This window comes from Felis catus, chromosome B4 (genome assembly GCF_018350175.1).
Source record: "Felis catus isolate Fca126 chromosome B4, F.catus_Fca126_mat1.0, whole genome shotgun sequence".
NCBI classification, from domain to species: domain Eukaryota; kingdom Metazoa; phylum Chordata; class Mammalia; order Carnivora; family Felidae; genus Felis; species Felis catus.
Genome location: NC_058374.1, coordinates 58,807,160 through 58,825,926, shown reverse-complemented (window position 1 = coordinate 58,825,926; position 18,767 = coordinate 58,807,160). Strand labels below are relative to the sequence as shown.

The 18,767-nt window shown below is 36.3% G+C and overlaps 1 protein-coding gene across 29 annotated transcripts in view; it reads left to right on the top strand.

The window, feature by feature from the left end:
- LMNTD1 (lamin tail domain containing 1) overlaps positions 1-18,767 on the top strand; it is a 533,991-nt gene that overhangs the window by 428,680 nt on the left and 86,544 nt on the right. For 24 of the 29 annotated variants that reach the window (XM_045061565.1, XM_045061562.1, XM_045061567.1 and 21 more), the window contains 2 exons: positions 8,406-8,568; positions 18,042-18,097. The exons of 1 other annotated variant lie outside the window; for it this stretch is intronic. In XM_045061565.1, coding sequence (XP_044917500.1) covers positions 8,406-8,495 — 90 coding nt within the window. In that variant the 3' untranslated portion in view covers positions 8,496-8,568; positions 18,042-18,097. The remainder of the gene's footprint in view (positions 1-8,405; positions 8,569-18,041; positions 18,098-18,767) is intronic. 4 more of the 29 variants (XM_045061574.1, XM_023256862.2, XM_045061573.1 and 1 more) reach the window with 1 other exon arrangement.

Below are 18,767 nucleotides of genomic sequence, written 5' to 3'. Positions count from 1 at the left end.
CCTGGTTGGGATTCTCTCTCGCTCACTCTCTCTCTGCCCATTCCCCACTCACTCTCTCTGTTTTTCTCTCAAAATAAACAAACTTAAACATAAATAAATAAATAAATAAATAAATAAATAAATACCATTCATTTCTTCAAGTGTAGATGGCTCCTAAAGCAAGTATCATAAATCATTCACTTACATTTGCTTTAGCACAGTGTCTTCTACTGTTCTCAATATCTGTTGAATAATGATTTGCTATAATGATTTGCAAACTTTTAATTAGTAGAGGGATGCTTTTTTAAATGAAATATTGGGCAGACTCGATATATAAAAGAATAATGTGGCCAGAAAGAGTACATAGGATACTTGAAGTTTGGTCAAAAGTACATTTTGTTTTTCATTAGGCAAGAAAAACTAGCCTTACAAAGTTATGCTATGCTTAAAGAAAAATTTATCTTTTCTTTTTTTTTATATTATATATAATTTATTGTCAAATTGGTTTCCATACAACACTCAGTGCTCATCCGAACAGGTGCCCTCCTCAATGCCCATCACCCACTTTACCCTCTCCCCCACCCTCCATCAACCCTCAGTTTGTTCTCAGTATTTAAGAGTCTCTTATGGTTTGCCTCCTTCCCTCTCTGTAACTTTTCCCCCCTCCCCTCCCCGCTGGTCTTCTATTAAGTTTCTCAGGATCCACATATAAGTGAAAACATGTGGGATCTGTCTTTCTCTACCTGACTTATTTCACATAGCATAATACTCTCCAGTTCCATCCACGTTGCTACAAATGGCCAGATTTCATTCTTTCTCATTGCCAAGTAGTATTCCATTGTATATATAAACCACATCTTCTTTATCCATTTGTCAGTTGATGAACATTTAGGCTCTTTCCATAATTTGGCTATTGTTGAAAGTGCTGCTATAAACATCTTTTCCAAACACATTCTAATATCAATACCAAATTCTTACTCTTTTTCAACAAGAAGTTTCTTATTTCAGTCCTCTTAAGTTGGGTTATCAACCCAGGATCTGTGAATGGATTTGGGGAAGTCCCTGAACTGCTACATCTGGTACACAAATGTGTGCCTATATGATGGTTTCTGGAGAAAGAGTCCATGAAGTTCATCAGGTGCCCCCAAAGGTTTACAAGAATCTAATTAGAATGCAATTCCCAATCCTAAGCTGTGAAAGTCAGCTTCATACAGGTGCTATATGCTGCTCAAGCTATAATGATTTGCAAACTTTTAATTAGTAGAGGGATGCTTTTTTAAATGAAATATTGGGCAGACTCAATATATAAAATGTTACAAGGAAACCTGTCCAAATTGAAGAAAAGATAGCAATTCCCACTGCCCACTATACCCTTCTTCCCTCCCATCCTCCCTGGCTTCTTCTCTCCTTCCCTGTGATCTTTGAGGTACCTTTCTGGAATCATAGAATTCTATGCCATAGTATGAAAACCACTGTGTGAGTATACTAACACATAATTGGAAGTAGTACCCCCAAAATAGTAACTTTTAGAAGTGGAATGATAAAAATTATGTAAATTCCTGAATATATTCAGTTTCATAAAATTAATACCCTACATCTTTGTGCTTGACTTTCTTCATCCATCAAGTAAGAGATTTGGAAATTTAAAGAGCTCTTTAGCAATAATTTATACATATAATTTTTATGTATAATACACACAGACACACACTTTTAGTGCATTACAACTTAGACTTGAGATTCATAAGAACACGAATTATGTTTTTCTCCAAATAATGATAGTAGACACTATTTTACCCGTTCTAGACAACTTGTTTCTCAAAGAAATTTGGCTTCAAATTTTCTTTCTTTAATCTTTTTATTCAACTATAATTAACATAAATTTTATTGTATTTCAAGTGTACAATATTATTATTTAAATCTCTGTGCATCACTCAGTGCCCATCATGATTACTGTACTCATAATCCCCTTCACATATTTCATCCATCCCCCAGCCCACCTCCTCTCTGGCGACCACCAGTTTGTTCTGTATATTTAAGAGTATGTTCATGAACAGACGTTACTCCAAAGAAGACATACATACAGATGGCCAATGTGAAAAGATACTCCATATCATCCATCATCAGGGTTATGCAAATCAAAACCACAATGAGATATCACTTCACACTTGGCAGAAGGACTAAACTTAAAAACTCAAGAAACAAGTGTTTTGAAGATGTGGAGAAAAAGGAACAAAACAAATGGACAAGGAGAAAAAACAGGAAAACCAAAACATAGACTCTTAACTATAGAAAACAAACAGATGGTTACCAGAGGAAAGGTGGGCAGGGAGATGGGTGAAATAGGTGAAGGGGATTAAGAATACTCTTACCTTGATGAGCACTGAGTAATATACTGAACTGAAATTAATTAACACTGTATGTTAACTACTGGCATTCTAATAATTTTTTTAAAAACAATATTTTAAAAGATCTATAAGAATTTAGATCTAAAAGATCTAAAAAGATCTAAATCTTCTTTTAAAAGAATTTGTCTCTTTTATTCCTTGTTTACATGTTTTGTTTCTTAAATTCCACATCTGAGTGAAATAATATGGTATTTGTCTTTCACTGACTGACTTATTTCACTTAGCATTATACCCTATAGATCCATCCATGTTGTTGCTCCAAATGGTCAGATTCTATTCATTTTTAAGGCTGAGTCATATTCCATTGTATATATATATACCATTTCTTCTTTATTCATTCACCTATACATGGACCCTTGGGTTGCTTCTAAATCTTGGCTACTGTAAATAATGCTACAATAAACATAAGGGCGCATATCTTTTTGAATTAGTGTTTTTGTTCTCTTTGGGCAAATATCCAGTAGTATTTTCACTATGGTGATCATATGGTAATTCTATTTTCAATTTTTTGAGGAAATTCTATACTATTTTTCACAGTGGCTGCACCAATTTGCATTCCTTCCAACAGTGCACAAGGGTTCCTTTTTCTCCACATCCTCACCAATGCTTGTTATTTCTTGTCTTTTTTTATTTTAGCCATTCTGACAAGTGTGAGGTGATATTTCATTGTGGTTTTGATTTGCATTTCCCTGATAATTAGTGATGTTGAGTATCTTTTCATGTGTCTGTTGGCTATCTGTATATCTTCTTTGGAGAAATGTATATTCATGCCCTCTCTCCATTTTTCAGTTGGGTTATTTGTTTCTTTGGTATTCAATTGTATAAGTTATTTTTTTCAAGTTTTTATTTAAATTCCAGATAGTTCACATTCAGTGTAAGATTCGTTTTGGGTGTAGAATTTAGTGATTCATCACTTACTTACAAAACCCAGTGCTCATTCCAGGTGCCCTCCTTAATAACCATCACCCATTTAACCCATTCCCCCACCCATTTCCCCTCATTTGTTCTCTAAAGTTGAGTCTGTTTTCCAGTTTGCATCTCTTTATTTTCCCCTATGTTCATCTGTTCTGTTTCTTAAATTCCACATAAGAATGAAATCATATGGTATTTGTCTTTCTCGGACTATTTCACTTAGCATAATACACTGTAGCTCCATCCACCACGTTTCAAAAGGCAAGATTTTATTATTTTTATGGCTAATATTCCTGTGTGTGTGTGTGTGTGTGTGGCACATATTCTCTATCCATTCATCAGTTGATGGACACTGGGGCTCTTTCCATAATTTAGCTATTGTTGATAAAGCTGCTGTAAACATTGGGGTGCATGTGTCCCTTCGAATCAATATTTTTGTATCCTTTGGGTAAATACTTAATAGTACAATTGCTGGATCATAGAGTAGTTCTATTTTTAACTTTGTGAGGAACCTCCATACTGTTCTTCAGAGTGACTGCACCAGTTTGCATTCCTACCAACAGTGAAAGAGGATTCCCCTTTCTCCACATCCTCACCACAGCTTTGTTTCCTGTGTTGTTAATTTTAGCCATTCTGACAGGTGTGAGGTGAAGTCTTATTGGAGTTTTGATTTGTATTTCCCTGATGATGAGTAATGTTAAGCATCTTTTCATGTGTCTGCTAGCCACCTGTGTGTCTTTTTTGGAAAAATGTCTATTCATGTCTTCTGCCAATTTTTAACTGGATTATTTGGTTTTGGGATGTTGAGTTTTATAAGTTCTTTATATATTTTGGATACTAACCCTTTATCAGATAAGTTAGGTGTCAAAGTCCCCTAATATTATTATATTACTATTAATTACTTTCTTTATGCGTATGTTATTAGCTGCTTTATGTGTTTGGCTGCTCTCATGCTGGGTGCATAAATATTTACGATTATTATGTCTTCTTGTTAAATTGTTCCCTTTATGATTATATAGTGTCTTTCTTTGTCTTCTGTTGTAGTGTTTGTTTTAAAGGCTATTTTGTCTGATGTGTATTGCTACCCCAGCTTTCTTTTCACCTCCATTTGCATGATAAATGCTTTTCAATCCCTTCACTTAAAAAACATTTTTTAACACTTATTTATTTTTGAGAGACAGAGATAGAGCACAAGCAGGGGAGGGGCAGAGAGAGAGGGAGACACAGAATCAGAGGCAGGCTCCCAGCTCTGAACCACCAGCGCAAAGACCGATGTGGGGCTCAAACCCACGAACTGTGAGATCATGACCTGAGCCAAAGTTGGATGCTTAACCAACTGAGCCACGCACGTGCCCCTCAATCTCTTCACTTTTAATCTGCATGTATCTTTAGGTCTGAAATGAGTCTCTTATAGGCAGCATATAGATGGGTATTGCTTTTTTATCCATTCCATCACCCTATGTCTTTTGACTGGAACATTTAGTCCATTTACATTCAAAATAATTAGTGATAGGTATGTGTATTTATTGCCATTATGTTACTTGTTTTATGGTTGTTTTGTAGTTCTCTGTTACTTTCTTCTCTTGCTCTCTTCTTTCACAGTTTGCTGGCTTTTTTAAAGTTTATGTATTTATTTTGAGAGAGAGAGAGCACACATGAGTTGTGGAGGGGCAGAGAGAGAAGGAGAGAGAGAATCCTAAACTTTCAGCACAGAGCCTGATGTGGGGCTTGAACCCATGAACCATGAGACCATGATCTGAGCTGAAAACAAGAATCGGATACTTAACTGACTGAGCCACCCAGGTGCCCCTGCTGGCTTTTTTAGTGATACGCTTGGATCCCTTTCTCCTTATTTTTTGCATATCTATGAATGATTTTTGATTTGTTATCACTATTAGGCTTATATATACCATCTTATGCATATATAGCAGTCTATATTAAGGTGACAGTCACTAAAGTCTCAACCCATTCTTTACTCCTCCTTCTCCCACATTTTAGGCATATGGTATTATATTTTACATCCTTTTATTTTGTTAATATCTTACCTGATTTTTATAGATACACTTAATTTTACTGCTTTTGTGCTTTCTACTTTTCTTACTCCTACTTATGGTCTTTCCTTTCCACTCAAACGTCCCCTTTAACATTTCTCGTTGGCCTGGTTTAGTGGTCATGTATTCCTTTAACTGTTGTTTGTATGGGAAACTCTTTAAGTATTTTTCTGTTATGTTAAGATGATAGCCTTCCTGGATAGAATATTCTTGGCTGTGGGTTTCTTTCATTCAGCACTTTGAACCTATCATGCCACTCCTTTCTAGCCTGCAAGGTCTCTGCTGAAAAGTCCACTGTTAGCCTTAAGGGCTTGTATGTAACTGTTTTCTTTTCTTTTTGGGCTTTTGACATTGTCTCTGTCTCACTACTTTTTGTCATTTTAATTACTATATGACTTGGTGTGGACCTTCTTGGTTTGATTTTATTGGGGCTCTCTGTTCCTCCTGGATCTGGATTTGTTTTCTTCCCCAAATTCAAGAAGTTTTCAGCTATTATTTTTCAAATTTTCTGCATTCATTCTCTTTTTTTTTGGATCTCTATAATGCAAATATTACTTTTGATGGTGTCACTGAGTTCCCTATGTCTATTTTCATTTTTTATTATTAGTTTGCTCTCCTGTTCAGCTTGACTGCTTTCCATTACTCTGTTTCCTAGGTCACTGATTCATTCTTCAGCTTCCTCTAGCCTATTGCTTATTCCATCTAGTGTAATTTTAACTTTGGTTATTGAGTTTTTCATCTCTGATTGGTTCTTTTTTGTTTTCTCTTTCTTTGTTGAGGGTCTTACTGATGTTTTCTACTCTTTTCTTCAGTCCAGTGAGTATCTTTGTGACCATTACTTTAATTATCTAGCAGGCATATTACTTATCTCTGTTTTATTTAGCTCCCATGCTCTGATTTTGTCCTGTTCTTTCATTTGGGACCTATTCCTCTGTCCCCTCAGTTTGTCTAACTCTCTGTGTATGTTTCTATATGTTAAGAAGATCAGGTATGCCTCCTGCTCTTGAAAGTAGTGGCCTTATGAAGAAGATGTCCTTTGAAGACCTGCAGTGCAGTGTTCCCTGTTACCAGAACCTGGCACTTCAGGAGTGCCTGCTAGGTTGTGTGTGCCCTACTATTGTGGCTGACTCACATTTGCCTTCATTCCAGTTATTTGCAATGACTCTCTGCTGTTTGTGGTCAGTGTTTGGTCTCTGTATTGTTAGTGGGCCAGTCTAGGGCCACCCTTGGGCTTGAGTTGAGTCAGACCAGTTGTATGCCAGCACTTCAGTAGCACTGAACTGCAAAGCTTTCTTTTGTGTTGCCCACTGAGAAGCTTTTGCTGGTAGTCGGAACCTGTAGTCAGTCCTGATATTTGCCCCCAGACTACCAGACTACTGTGGGCTTCAGTTGGAATGGCTTCTATCATTATCTTCCCCTGTCCCAGGAGTTACTTTGCAGTGGTCCTGGCCCCTGCTGGGGCTCTTTGTACACTGCAGGCTTGTGGCACCAGTTTGGATGGGCTCCAGCCAAGGGTATATTAGAGGAGATAGTCTACAGGAAAATGTGGGAGTAGACTGTGGTGCCTGCAAAGACCATCCTGGTCTGCTGTGGGAGGGGCCTTACAGCCACCTGGGAAAACTGCCAAGGTTCACCAGGTTGAAGGGGGCAGATCTGCAGAAGCTCACAGGGACCTGGCATGCAGTATTAGTAGGGTTACCTCTGCTGTGGTAGGAGACCATTAGCCACTTTGGAGAACTCCTCCAGAGGCTGGGTGCAGGGGAAGGTCCATAGAAGAGCCCAGGAGTGAGGTATACTTTTAGTAAGCTAGGTGGAGTGTGTTGGCACTGCACTGGTTCCCACAGGTGTCTGTATATCTAGGCTGGGGGACAGGGGAGGGAAATGGCACCCACCAGGTCTTTTGTTCTTAGAGTAGTTGCCCAAAGATCCCTGCATCTCTAGCACATACTCTGAGATTAGTAAATAAAATCTTCTTCTATATTTCAGGCATTTTTCAAACTGCTGCTTCTATACTATGTCTTAGCAGGGCTGTTTGCTGTGCTGTCCCTAAAAGAGCAGAGACTCCATCCTCCCAGCTCTCCCAGAGCTGAGCCACTGATTTTTAAAATTCCACTGATTGTTAGGCACCTGTGGTTTTCAAAGCCAAACGTTTGGCTCCCCATGTGGGTTCCCTGTGCCTGAGGTGCCTGGTATGGGGTCTGGTCCTCTTCCTGTCTCTATGCTGGTGGTAACCCTCCCTCCCTGGGACAATCCCATGGTTCCATTTGGCTCCCAACCATGTCTCCATCCTTCCTACCCTCTTTGATATGGCCTCTTCTTTACATTGAGCTGTGGAGAGTCTGTTCTGCCAGTCTTCAGGTGGTTTTCTTTGTTATTTGCACTGATGTGAGTGTTATCTAGGTGTATCCATGGGACATGGTGAACTTAGGATACTCCTACTCTGCTATCTTCTGCAGAAGTCCTATACTATTTTCTTATGTTATTAAATTGACTAGGTTCTCTGGTATATTATGGAAGAGTTCCAGTAAGCATGACCATCTTTGGCTTGTTTCTATTCTTGATAATAGTGTTTCTAAAGCAATAGCAAGATGTTTGCCAAAAGTTACCACTTATCATTTGGTCTGCTGAGAATTTATTCCCATAGGAATTAGCAGAAACATAGGGGAGTGTTCTGCATGGAAACTGGATGGAAATCACAAGATGCACAGAAGGTCCAGTTAACGTAGTGGATTAACAGATTATTAAATGATTAAATAAGATATGAAACTCATTCTCTCCCACTGAATGTTCACAACAAAGTAGAACACACACATACACACATACACACACACACACACACACACACACACACACACACTTGTATGAGGAAAGTATTCCTGATAACTATGGAGTTATGAGAGAGGGTTTCATCAAAGCCCCCTACCAGGAAAAAAAAGCCAAAAATTGTGAATAGAATCTCCTTAAAAGTCCTTTCACCTGTCCTACAAGGGGGGTGGGGGCATCCACTGGCCCTTCACTTCAAATCTCTTTCCATAATCACTCTCATCTTCTCTTTTAGAAACACAGTTCCTCCCATACCTTCAGAGATCACCACAACTTCTCTCAAAAGGCTGTCAAGATATCCTACCCTATCATAAGAGAAATATGATGACAGATACTGAAATAATAAATTTTCATCTCATTATAAGTCCCATTAATATTCCCATTTCACAGCTAAAAAAGTAAGTGATAGAGCTAGAAAATTTCCCGTCTTTGAAATTTTTTTAATACTATAAAATATATAAAGTTGCAACACAGTCCTCTTCCTACTTCAACTGAAAATGTTAATATGTTGTCATATCTGCATCAGCTATTTTCTGCTTTAAAATAAATAAGTATTACTTATAAAGCAGAATCCCCCTGTAGTTCCTTCTGTGTTCCTTGTCTCCTCCACCTCTCCCTGAAGCAATATACATGAACTTGGGTGTTGGTGTTGGTGGTGGTGCTTGTATTGTGTTGTTGTTCACCTCAAATCTAACTTGAAATTCTGAAATTTTTCTACTATGAACTGTGGAAGCTCAGAAAACTTATCTGTTGCTACTAATATGTCTTCCAAACCTAGAATACATCATTCCTTCTACAAAGAATATGTATTAAAGACATGTTATCAACAAAATTAAACTATTTCTTTACCTTAATAGAAGAATTGAAGGGACACTGAACAAAAGAAAGAGGGAGAGAATATTGACATCTGGGTAAAGCCCATACCATAAACAATTTACTCAAAAATGGCTGAGTGCCTATAATAAATCATAATGCTAAGCACCACAGACACAAAAATAAGGCACTCTCTTTCTGGGAAGAAAAACAAATAGTAAAGCAACAAACATAGTAAGGTAGTGACTTACAAATATTTTTGACAATAAACCACAGTAAGAAATATGGTTTACATCATTACTCAGTATACATATACACATGTACATGTGTAACTGACCCAAAAGTTTCAAAAGGCAGTACTTAATTTTCTGAGTTGTTTGTATTTCCTACTGTATTCTATTTCATTTTTAAGTACCTGTCATGACCCTCTAAATTTACTTCATTACCAATAAATGGGACAGGATCTCTGTTCAAAAAACATTGTTTTAGAAACGTTTATAAAGTGACATGAAAGCAATTGAAAAGGCAACTCAAAGGAGATAGTATTTGAACTATGATATGGAAAGATGAATAGAAGCTATTCAAGTTTAAAAGAAAGTGGGCAAAGCATTCTGAATAAAAGAAATAGCATATTTTAAAAGCATATGGAGATAAAAAATAAATTCTATGTGTCTAGGGAACAGTGAGAAATTGCATCCAACTGAAATATATGTTGAGATGTTAGTCTGGAAAGTTTGGTGGGGACTATAAAAGTCTTTGCACACCATTATGTGAAAGAGTTTGGACTGTATCAGATAGCTAGGAGGAGACACTGATGGTTTATAAGCAGGTGGCTCATATAGGTAGACCTATTTTTGAAAGAACTTTGAAAACTATGTAAGAAATGATATGGAGTAGGAAAAATTTATACCTTCAGCCCAGCCCTCTATTCTGAACTCGATTCATGAGGCCAATTACCTATAATCTCCTGGATGCCCCATGAGTGTCTCATTCCCAACATTTACAAAATTTATCTCATCATCATCTCTCCCTTAAAGTTTGTCCATCCACTTTTCCCCCTTATCTCAGCAAATGCCATTCAGAACCCCAGGACCTGAGAATCTTTCTCTATTCCTTTTTTTCTCAACTCCCACCTATAATTAACCACAGAATCTTGTGTATTTATCTTAAATAACCTCTTCACTTTTCCTGCTTAAATATTTTCATTTTCTCTCCCAACATCCTCATGATGAAGTTCAAACTCATGAAATTATATAAGTATCTTGTAGCCTGACCCAGCCTATCTCAACATTCATCTTGCACTCTGTGCCTCAGCCAGCTTGAAGATCCTTCAGTTCCTCCAGCATACCATAACTACCCCTAGGCCTTCACAAGTTCTGTCACTCCTCTCTTCACCTGGATAAATATTCTCCATTCTCAACATTTCCACTTATATGTAATTACCTCCAAAAAGCCCATCTTCTGGCCTCCACCAAATTAGTTTTATGTTCCTTATATGTATTCTCTTAGCATCCTATACTTCCCCTATCATACAAAGCCCTTATAGCACTCTACTATAAATTCTCTTTATCGCTGGACTATAAACTCTAAAAGGATAGAAATAACTTTTACACTGCTTACCTTGTCCCCTGCACTAAGCTTAGTGCATGACCCATAATAGTTGTTTAATACATGTTTTCTGAAGGACAGACAGAAATGGAGACACTGAAAGTTTTTAAGCAAGCATCTCATAGATTTAGATATATGTTTTAAAGAAAATTTTAGAAGCAATGTTGAAAATGTTGTGTTGTAGAAAATATTCCAAAAGCTAGAAAGGAAAGAATTGGGGGAAGAAATGAAAGGAAAGAAAAACAAACCAGATTATAAAAAGAGATTAGGAAAACGTAGGTCTAATAAAGTTGTAATTTGAGTTCCACAGGAAAAGAAGTGAAAGATTGGGGCAGAAGTAATATATAAATAAATAATGAAAAAAATTGTCAAAAATTGATGAAAGACACCAAGTCACAGAATCATGAAAAATAAATCCCAAGCAGCACAAATCCAAAGGGAACACCAATGTATATTATAATAAAACTTCAGAAAAGCAAATAACAGAAGTTAGAAGATGATGGAATGATATTGTCAATGTGTTATATACTAAAAGCACTACTAACCTAGAGTTCTATACCTAGCAAAAGTATACTTCAGAAAGTGAAGGTAAAATAAAGGCATTTTCAGGTAAACAAAACTAAGAGAATTCATTGACAGCAAATCCAAGGTCAGGAGATACTGATAGAAGTACTTCAAGAAGAAAGCAAGGATGTACAGAGATGAAGGACAAAATGAAGAAAAATGGAAAGAGTCAAAGATGGATAAACATAAATGAATATGCACTATACAAAACAATACAAATTGTTTTGTAGGGGTTAAAATTTATATAGAATTTAAATACATGACAACTGTATTAGTTTTCTAGGGCTACTGTAACAAAGTACCACAAACTTAGAGGGTTAAAACAGCAGAAATATATTCTCTCACAATTCTAGAGCCCAGAAGTCTGAAATCACAGTGTTCATAAAGGCTATACTCTCTGAAGGCTCTGGAGGATTATCTTTCCTTCCCCCTTCTTAGTTGGCGATCCTTGGTGGTCCTTGGCTTGTAGATGGCTTTTTAATGGCCTTCTCTCCTAAGTATCTGTGTCCATATTTCTCTCTTCTTATGAGGGCACCAGTTATTGGGTTACGGTCCCCCCTAATCTAGTATGACTTCATCTTACTTAACTACATTTGCAAGACCCTATTTCCAAATAAGGTCACATACATAGGTTCCTGGGGTTAGGACTTCAACATATATTTTGGGGGGACACAATTTAATCTATAACAACAGCAATAATACATAATTTGGGAGGGGAGTAAATGGAATTAAAGTACTCTAAATTACATGTTTTGTCCAGTAAGTTGTAAAAATTATAATTTATAGTAGTCTTTAGTAAATCAAGGATTCAAGTTGTAATCTAGGATAGACACTAAAAGAATTATATAATAATGTCATGTTTATGGTCTGACATATGTCATAGTTTCATTATCATTCAGTCAAAATATATTCTAATTTCTAATGTGATATCTTCTTTGATATATGGATTATTTGGGGATAATACATCACAAATAAAGTGGGTTTATTTCAGAAATGCAAGGTTGGTTTGAGCGTTAAAAATTAATCAAGTCACCTTACATTTTAGAGATTAAAAAAAATTGATGTTTATTCTTGAGAGAGAGACAGATGAGTGGAAAAGGAGCAGAGAGAGAGTGGAAAAGGGGCAGAGAGAGAGGGAGACACAGAATGTGAAGCAGACCTCAGGCTCTGAGCTGTCAGCACAGAGCCCAATGTGGGGCTTGAGCCCACGAACCACAAGATCATGACCTGAGCTGAAGTTGGACGCCCAACTGATAAGCCACCCCGGTGTCCCATAACCTTATCATTTTAACAGAATAAAGAGGAAAATTATATAGCCATCTCAAAGATATAGAAAAAGCATTTGATAAAATTAAATAGCCACCCAGGAAGAAAGAACCTTAGAAAATTAGGACCAGAAAGAATTTTCTCAATCTGATAAGTGTTATATATAAGAATCCTAAAGCATATTGCCATAACTAATGGGGAAGATATGAAAGTTTTCTCTTTGAGATCCAGATAGACAAGAATTCTCTCCATGGCAGTTTCTGTTCAACATTACACTAGAAGTCTGGATGCAATAAGGCAAAAAAATATATATCTGGATATACAAATATCCCATTACTTTATAATCTAACAATTCCATTCCCAGGAATTTTATATGCCTAACAAATATATACATAAGTATACAAAAAAAAATACAATAACGATCATAGCAACTGCATTTGTTTTTTAAACAAAATTGTAATATTTATTTGTTTTTGAGACAGAGAGAGACAGAGCATGAGTGGGGGAGGGCAGAGAGAGAGAGAGAGGGAGACATGGAATCCGAAGCAGGCTCCAGGCTCTGAGCTGTCAGCACAGAGCCTGACATGGGACTCGAACTCACAAACCATGAGATCATGACCTGAGCCAAAGTCGGATGCTTAACTGACTGAGCCACCCAGGCACCCCATAACAACTGCATTTGTAACAGTCAGAAACTAAGAAGCAATCCAATTATTCATCAGTAATATAATGGATAAATTATGATCTATTACTACAACCCCATAAACAATGAAAGTGGATGAACTACTGCCAATGAAATAACATCAGTGAACTTAATAAACATAATATTGAGCAAAAGATGCCAGACAAAAAGGAATACATGTTGTATGATTCCATTTATATAAAATTCAAAAACATACAAAATTAAACCATGGTGTTAAAGATCAGAATAATTATCTCTGGGAGGAGAGGAGTAGTACTTGGAGGCTACACAAACTGCTTCTAGAATACAAACAATGCTCCACTTCTTGATCTGAATAGTGTTTACATGTATCACTGTTTTCTCACTGTTTTCACCATGCTGTGCAGTTATGACTTGTGAACTTTTCTGCATGTTAATTATACTTAAATAAAAGTATGTTATACTTAGATAAAATACTTTTTTTAGAAACTTGATGACAGCAATAAAGGAAAATTAGAAACGGGAAGTAAGCAGAGTTAGTTACAGTAATGAGCACTGACATATCTTGACAAGGAAAGAGAAAGGAAACCTTAAAAAATAGATTGATGAACTCAAAATGAGTGTTAAGAAAGCTTATTTAAGGTAGGAGAAAAATAGTCTTATCTGAAATAAGTCTAGGCCTATCATTATATTGCAGCATGTAGGGATTTGATTTTAATATAGTTCATCATAGCTTAGTCATGTCCAGGAATATCTCTGGCAGAGATGGCTAATTACTGCCCCTAAACCATCATTCCTTCAGATACACAATGCACAAGTCCAGGGAAACCTCAACACATGGCCACCAAGAATAAAGCCTATTTGTCTCAGCCTCTGCTGCAGTGATAGGACCATGTGTCTATATTCCGCATAATGGAATGTGAACAGAAATCATGTATGCAACATCTGGATTATGCCCTTGAAGTTGTACTTCTCTGTGTCTCCTGTGTACTGTGATAACAAGGGCTGCAGCTGCCATCTTTCAGGTCAGAGATGAAGCTGTGAGTTTGATGTTAGGATGGAAAAGCCACACTAAATGCCATGGATCAGCACATCTCCAGGCTAAATGAGAGAGAAATAATTTTGTTTAAGCCCTTGTTAAGTTGTGTCTAAACCAGATGGCCTACACCACATCACTACCATTTAATTTCACTTAAAAAGCTACTTGTTAAAAAGAAAACAAAAGTCACATCTAAAAAGATATTAAGACAATTAAGTACATTTAAATGTAGAATTAATATTAGATATTGACAAGTCATTGTTCTTCCCTTGTGTCATTAATTGTGTTCTTTTTGTTGTGGTTATATTGGTTGTTCTTAGATTCATACAAAGACCTTAATTTTTCAATGGTTCTGTGATATAAGCATAGATCATGCAAAGTGGCAAAATATTAACTGGTCAAGCTGGGTGACAGATATTCATATTTGGTTGTATTATGCTTTCATGTTTTCTTTGTTTCAAATTTTTCACAATAAAAATTTGAAAAAAATAAACATTTCTGATATAATGTGGTATGCCCTTGGAGCTATTAGCACACAGAGGCAAGGCATGAGGACACCATGAAGGAGGTGCACTTAGGAGGGTTAACCTTTGACAAAGCAGATGTGTTTGCATTGTGTTGCCACCGTTTCTCCTAGGGCTAGAGAGAATTTGCATTCTTTTTGCTGAGATTACCTCACAGAATGTGGACAACACTGTCAGTCTTCTTCTGTAGCTCAGTTAAGTGGCAGGAATTAGTATGAAGATAGTATCCTATAGACATTGTTTTAAGCAGGCAGTGTGGTGTGTGCGATTTAATGTACCTTATTTGCATGCTGTCTGATACCCTTTGCCTATCATCTGTGATCCATATTGCACCCTGTAGTGGGATTCATTTTAATTGTAGACTCTACAGCTACAACTGTCTTCCAGACAATGTTATTATAGTAATAATAATAATAACAACAATGTTCCTTTGTTTCCGAAGACGGCAGAACCACACTATAAAAGCCAATCTGTTAGAAAATAAAGGAAACTAGAACATAGATAACATGCAAGAATTAAACATTTAAAATCTCACCACCGTAAGCTCTATATATCATAAGATCACATTTATGGAGTTTTACTTTAGTTGGACGGTAGGCAAGTTCTCATTACAGTTCAATAGGTCTGGCTTGTCTGTGCTGGGATCAAAGTATTTCTTCCCTATAAGAACATATTTCTAATCCATAATAATAACAAAGGAAAAAATACAAGTTAGAAATAAATTATCTTTAAGTATCCTCTATATAAGTTCTTTGTTCTCTATATTGATGTTTATACTTGTGTCACATTATTTACATTTATCGATTAAGAATTTGGAATGTTGAGTGTTACATCTCTGGTTTTTACTTAACGTTATATCTATCTATCTATGTATCTATCTATCTATACACACACATACACAGTACTAATCAATAATATAATTAGAAATTATATGAACTGATATGTAGGGGAAAAAAATCTGACTATCCTTTAGAATAGCAAAGGCCAATTACTTGGAACTCTTACACATAGACTGAGTAGAAAATAATTAGTTGAAGGAACACTGAAGACTGTCAAGGGTTTCTGTCCAATTTTTTGTTATCAAAATAACAGCATCAAAAAATCAAGAACTTTTAGGGGTGCCTGGGTGGCACAGTCGGTTAAGCGTCCGACTTCAGCCAGGTCACGATCTCGCGGTCCGTGAGTTCGAGCCCCGCGTCAGGCTCTGGGCTGATGGCTCAGAGCCTGGAGCCTGTTTCCGATTCTGTGTCTCCCTCTCTCTCTGCCCCTCCCCCGTTCATGCTCTGTCTCTCTCTGTCCCAAAAATAAATAAAAACGTTGAAAAAAAAATCAAGAACTTTTTTATAAAGGAAATTATATCACATCATGTATTCAGAGGTAATGATTTTTCTTTCTGTTGCTTGCTTTCAGAAAATTTATACTATAACATCACCATATTCCTACAGGACATTTTTCTAAATAGTAGACAAATAAAACCATTTATATGTCTCTTCTTAAAGGTGAAATAAAGTTTTTTTTTAATAATCATACAAAGAATTTTAAGATATTAGTTCTAATGACAGAATGATTGGATAACTTCATGGCTAGATCTGTTATCTAAAAACAATTCAACATTATAAGACAGAAGTATTTTAAAGTAATTTACCTTTAGTTATGAAATATTATAATCTCATTTATGGAAAAAAATAATTAGTGAACCATTTTTTCACACAAGTAAGAAATACTATTTCAGGAAGTCAGAGTATTGTAAGATTAAAGTTACTAGGGGGGCACCTGGGTGGCTTAGTTGGTTAAGCATCTGACTCCTGACTTCAGCTCAGGTCATGATCTTAAGCCCAGAGTTGGGCTCTGTGCTGGCAATGCAGAGCCTGCTTGGGATTCTCTCTCTCCCTCTCTTTCCAACCCTCTCCCGCTAATGCAAGTGTTCTCTCTCTCTCACTCTCTCCTTCTCTCAAAATAAGTAAACATTAAAAAAACAATAATAAAGTTACTAAGGCTGAATGCTTCGGGCTCAAATAACCATCAAGAAATTGCCATCACTTACTGCAATTGAAATAAACACCACTGCTACTGATAATTCTGTCATTAAATTTCAAGAAATTATAGATGGGAATTTTTTTATAAATATTTTTATCTCTAAAATCAGTACTTTGTTGGCTGAAGAACAAGTTTTCAGGGTGCAATTCAAAACCTCCATCCTCAGGCCACTCAGTTTGGAAAGACATACATAAAATATTCACGAGGTTTGTTTCATGCCAACAAATTGCTCCAGAAGGTGAGAAATGATGAGCTAGATTCTTACATCTGAGCCACTGTCTCTGGTATGGAAAATACCTTAGAAACCTATTCATGCCCCAGGTCCACAACTTACTATTCAGAAAGTTTTCACTGTGATGAGCCAAATAGCATGCTGACTCATTGGATTCAGAAACCTATTAGTGACTAAGAGAATCACTGTGTTAACCAGAAACACCCTGCATTTTTGTTCATCTTTCTTTCAGATCACACTTTCACATCCAGCCTCTGGATATTGTTTCTTTGTAATCAAATACTGGCAATTTAACTTGATAATTCTTCTGAGCTTTCAGAGAAAAAGAAAGGGTTAGATATAACTGAGTAGCTTTTCCTGTAGTTGTTTTTTTTCCAGAGGAGCTCATTATTGTCTGTACTTTGAAAATTATTTTGCCTTCTTATCTTTTATTTTACAGGAATAAAAGAACATCTCATTTCTGGGCTAGAACTAATTGGTACTTGGTATTATTCAATTGAGTGCTATTTCAGTTTGATACTCTCATTTTCTGTGTAGAAATTAAACAAAGTGACTTTCAATGGCTGCTTAAGTATATAGAAGTGAAGGAGGCCACCATATCTCTCACCTCATTCATCACCGGGGTGAAGTTAGCTAAACTGAGAGGCTAAGCATCATTTACTTCTGTCCACACACCATCTCATGCCGGCCTCCTGATGCAGCCTGATTTCTGTACCTCCCTTCACTAGCTACTTCATTATTATGGCAGCTGTGAGTGTAGAAAATAGAGAATTTGAGGAATTTTACAGGCTGGTAAAATTACCCCGCAATCTCAGTTTTTAAAAATATATCTTTCAGATGGATATTTCTTCTCTCAAAGTTTTGATTAATTATGTCTTGAAACATAAGTTTCCTTTTAAAATGATTCACTGAAAACTTGGGCTTAATAATCACACAATACTCTTCAAGTAGTTTTCAAACCCCTTGTTTAAAGTTACCATTAAATAATGTCCTTAAACTTTAGATTTCTTCTTCAAAGAAAGAAAATTCTTTTTTATAGTTTATTCTAGGATTTGTTTTAATGTGAAAAAATCACTGCTTGGAATATTGGATTCTCAATCTCTCTCCTTTTGGCGGGGGGTTTGCAGGGACCACGAAAAATAAGACATCTGAGTTACAAAAGCAATAGGCAACGAACTTAAAGGTAAGTAACAGTATTGCAAATTTTCCTTCTCTGCAGAAAAATAAGAAGACTAAAATAATTTGTAGATATAAAAAGCCATCAGAACATGGATTGTTCTCATATATTCTATAGTCATTAATTTTCTGTTAAATATTTATGTTGCTTTTGGATGCATCAGTTTTTATCTTCCCTGTTGTATGATAAACTTTCTAAGAATGGGAAACAAGGAAATTTCACATCTTTACTTTTTGCCCTATATACTCATGCTATCCTCTTTGGTGGATAAGTAAGGACAATTAGAATCCAGAGTCACTTCAAATAATCAAAAAACGTTCTGCAACTATACCAATACATTTTGGTTCCTATGAGCAACAGATTATTAATAGCATAACAGAAATTGTTCTGGTTTAAGAGATTGCAGATGCTCTATAGTTTTATGTCTCTTAAATGGCAATGAAAGGGAGGATTACGAACTCTGACCTCTGCTATTCAGTTGATAAATGACCCTGTATCATTTAACCAGTCACTTTCTACATTGCCTCATCTTTTTCATGATATTAACAGCTAAGTAATTGAGGAAGATCTCAATGGCTTTCTGTTTTGTTGGTGGTTGTGTTTAAAGTGTTCCCCAAAGAGCTGATGACAAGTGATTTTTCTTTGGTCAAGGATTCCTTTTGGTCAATATTCTTCT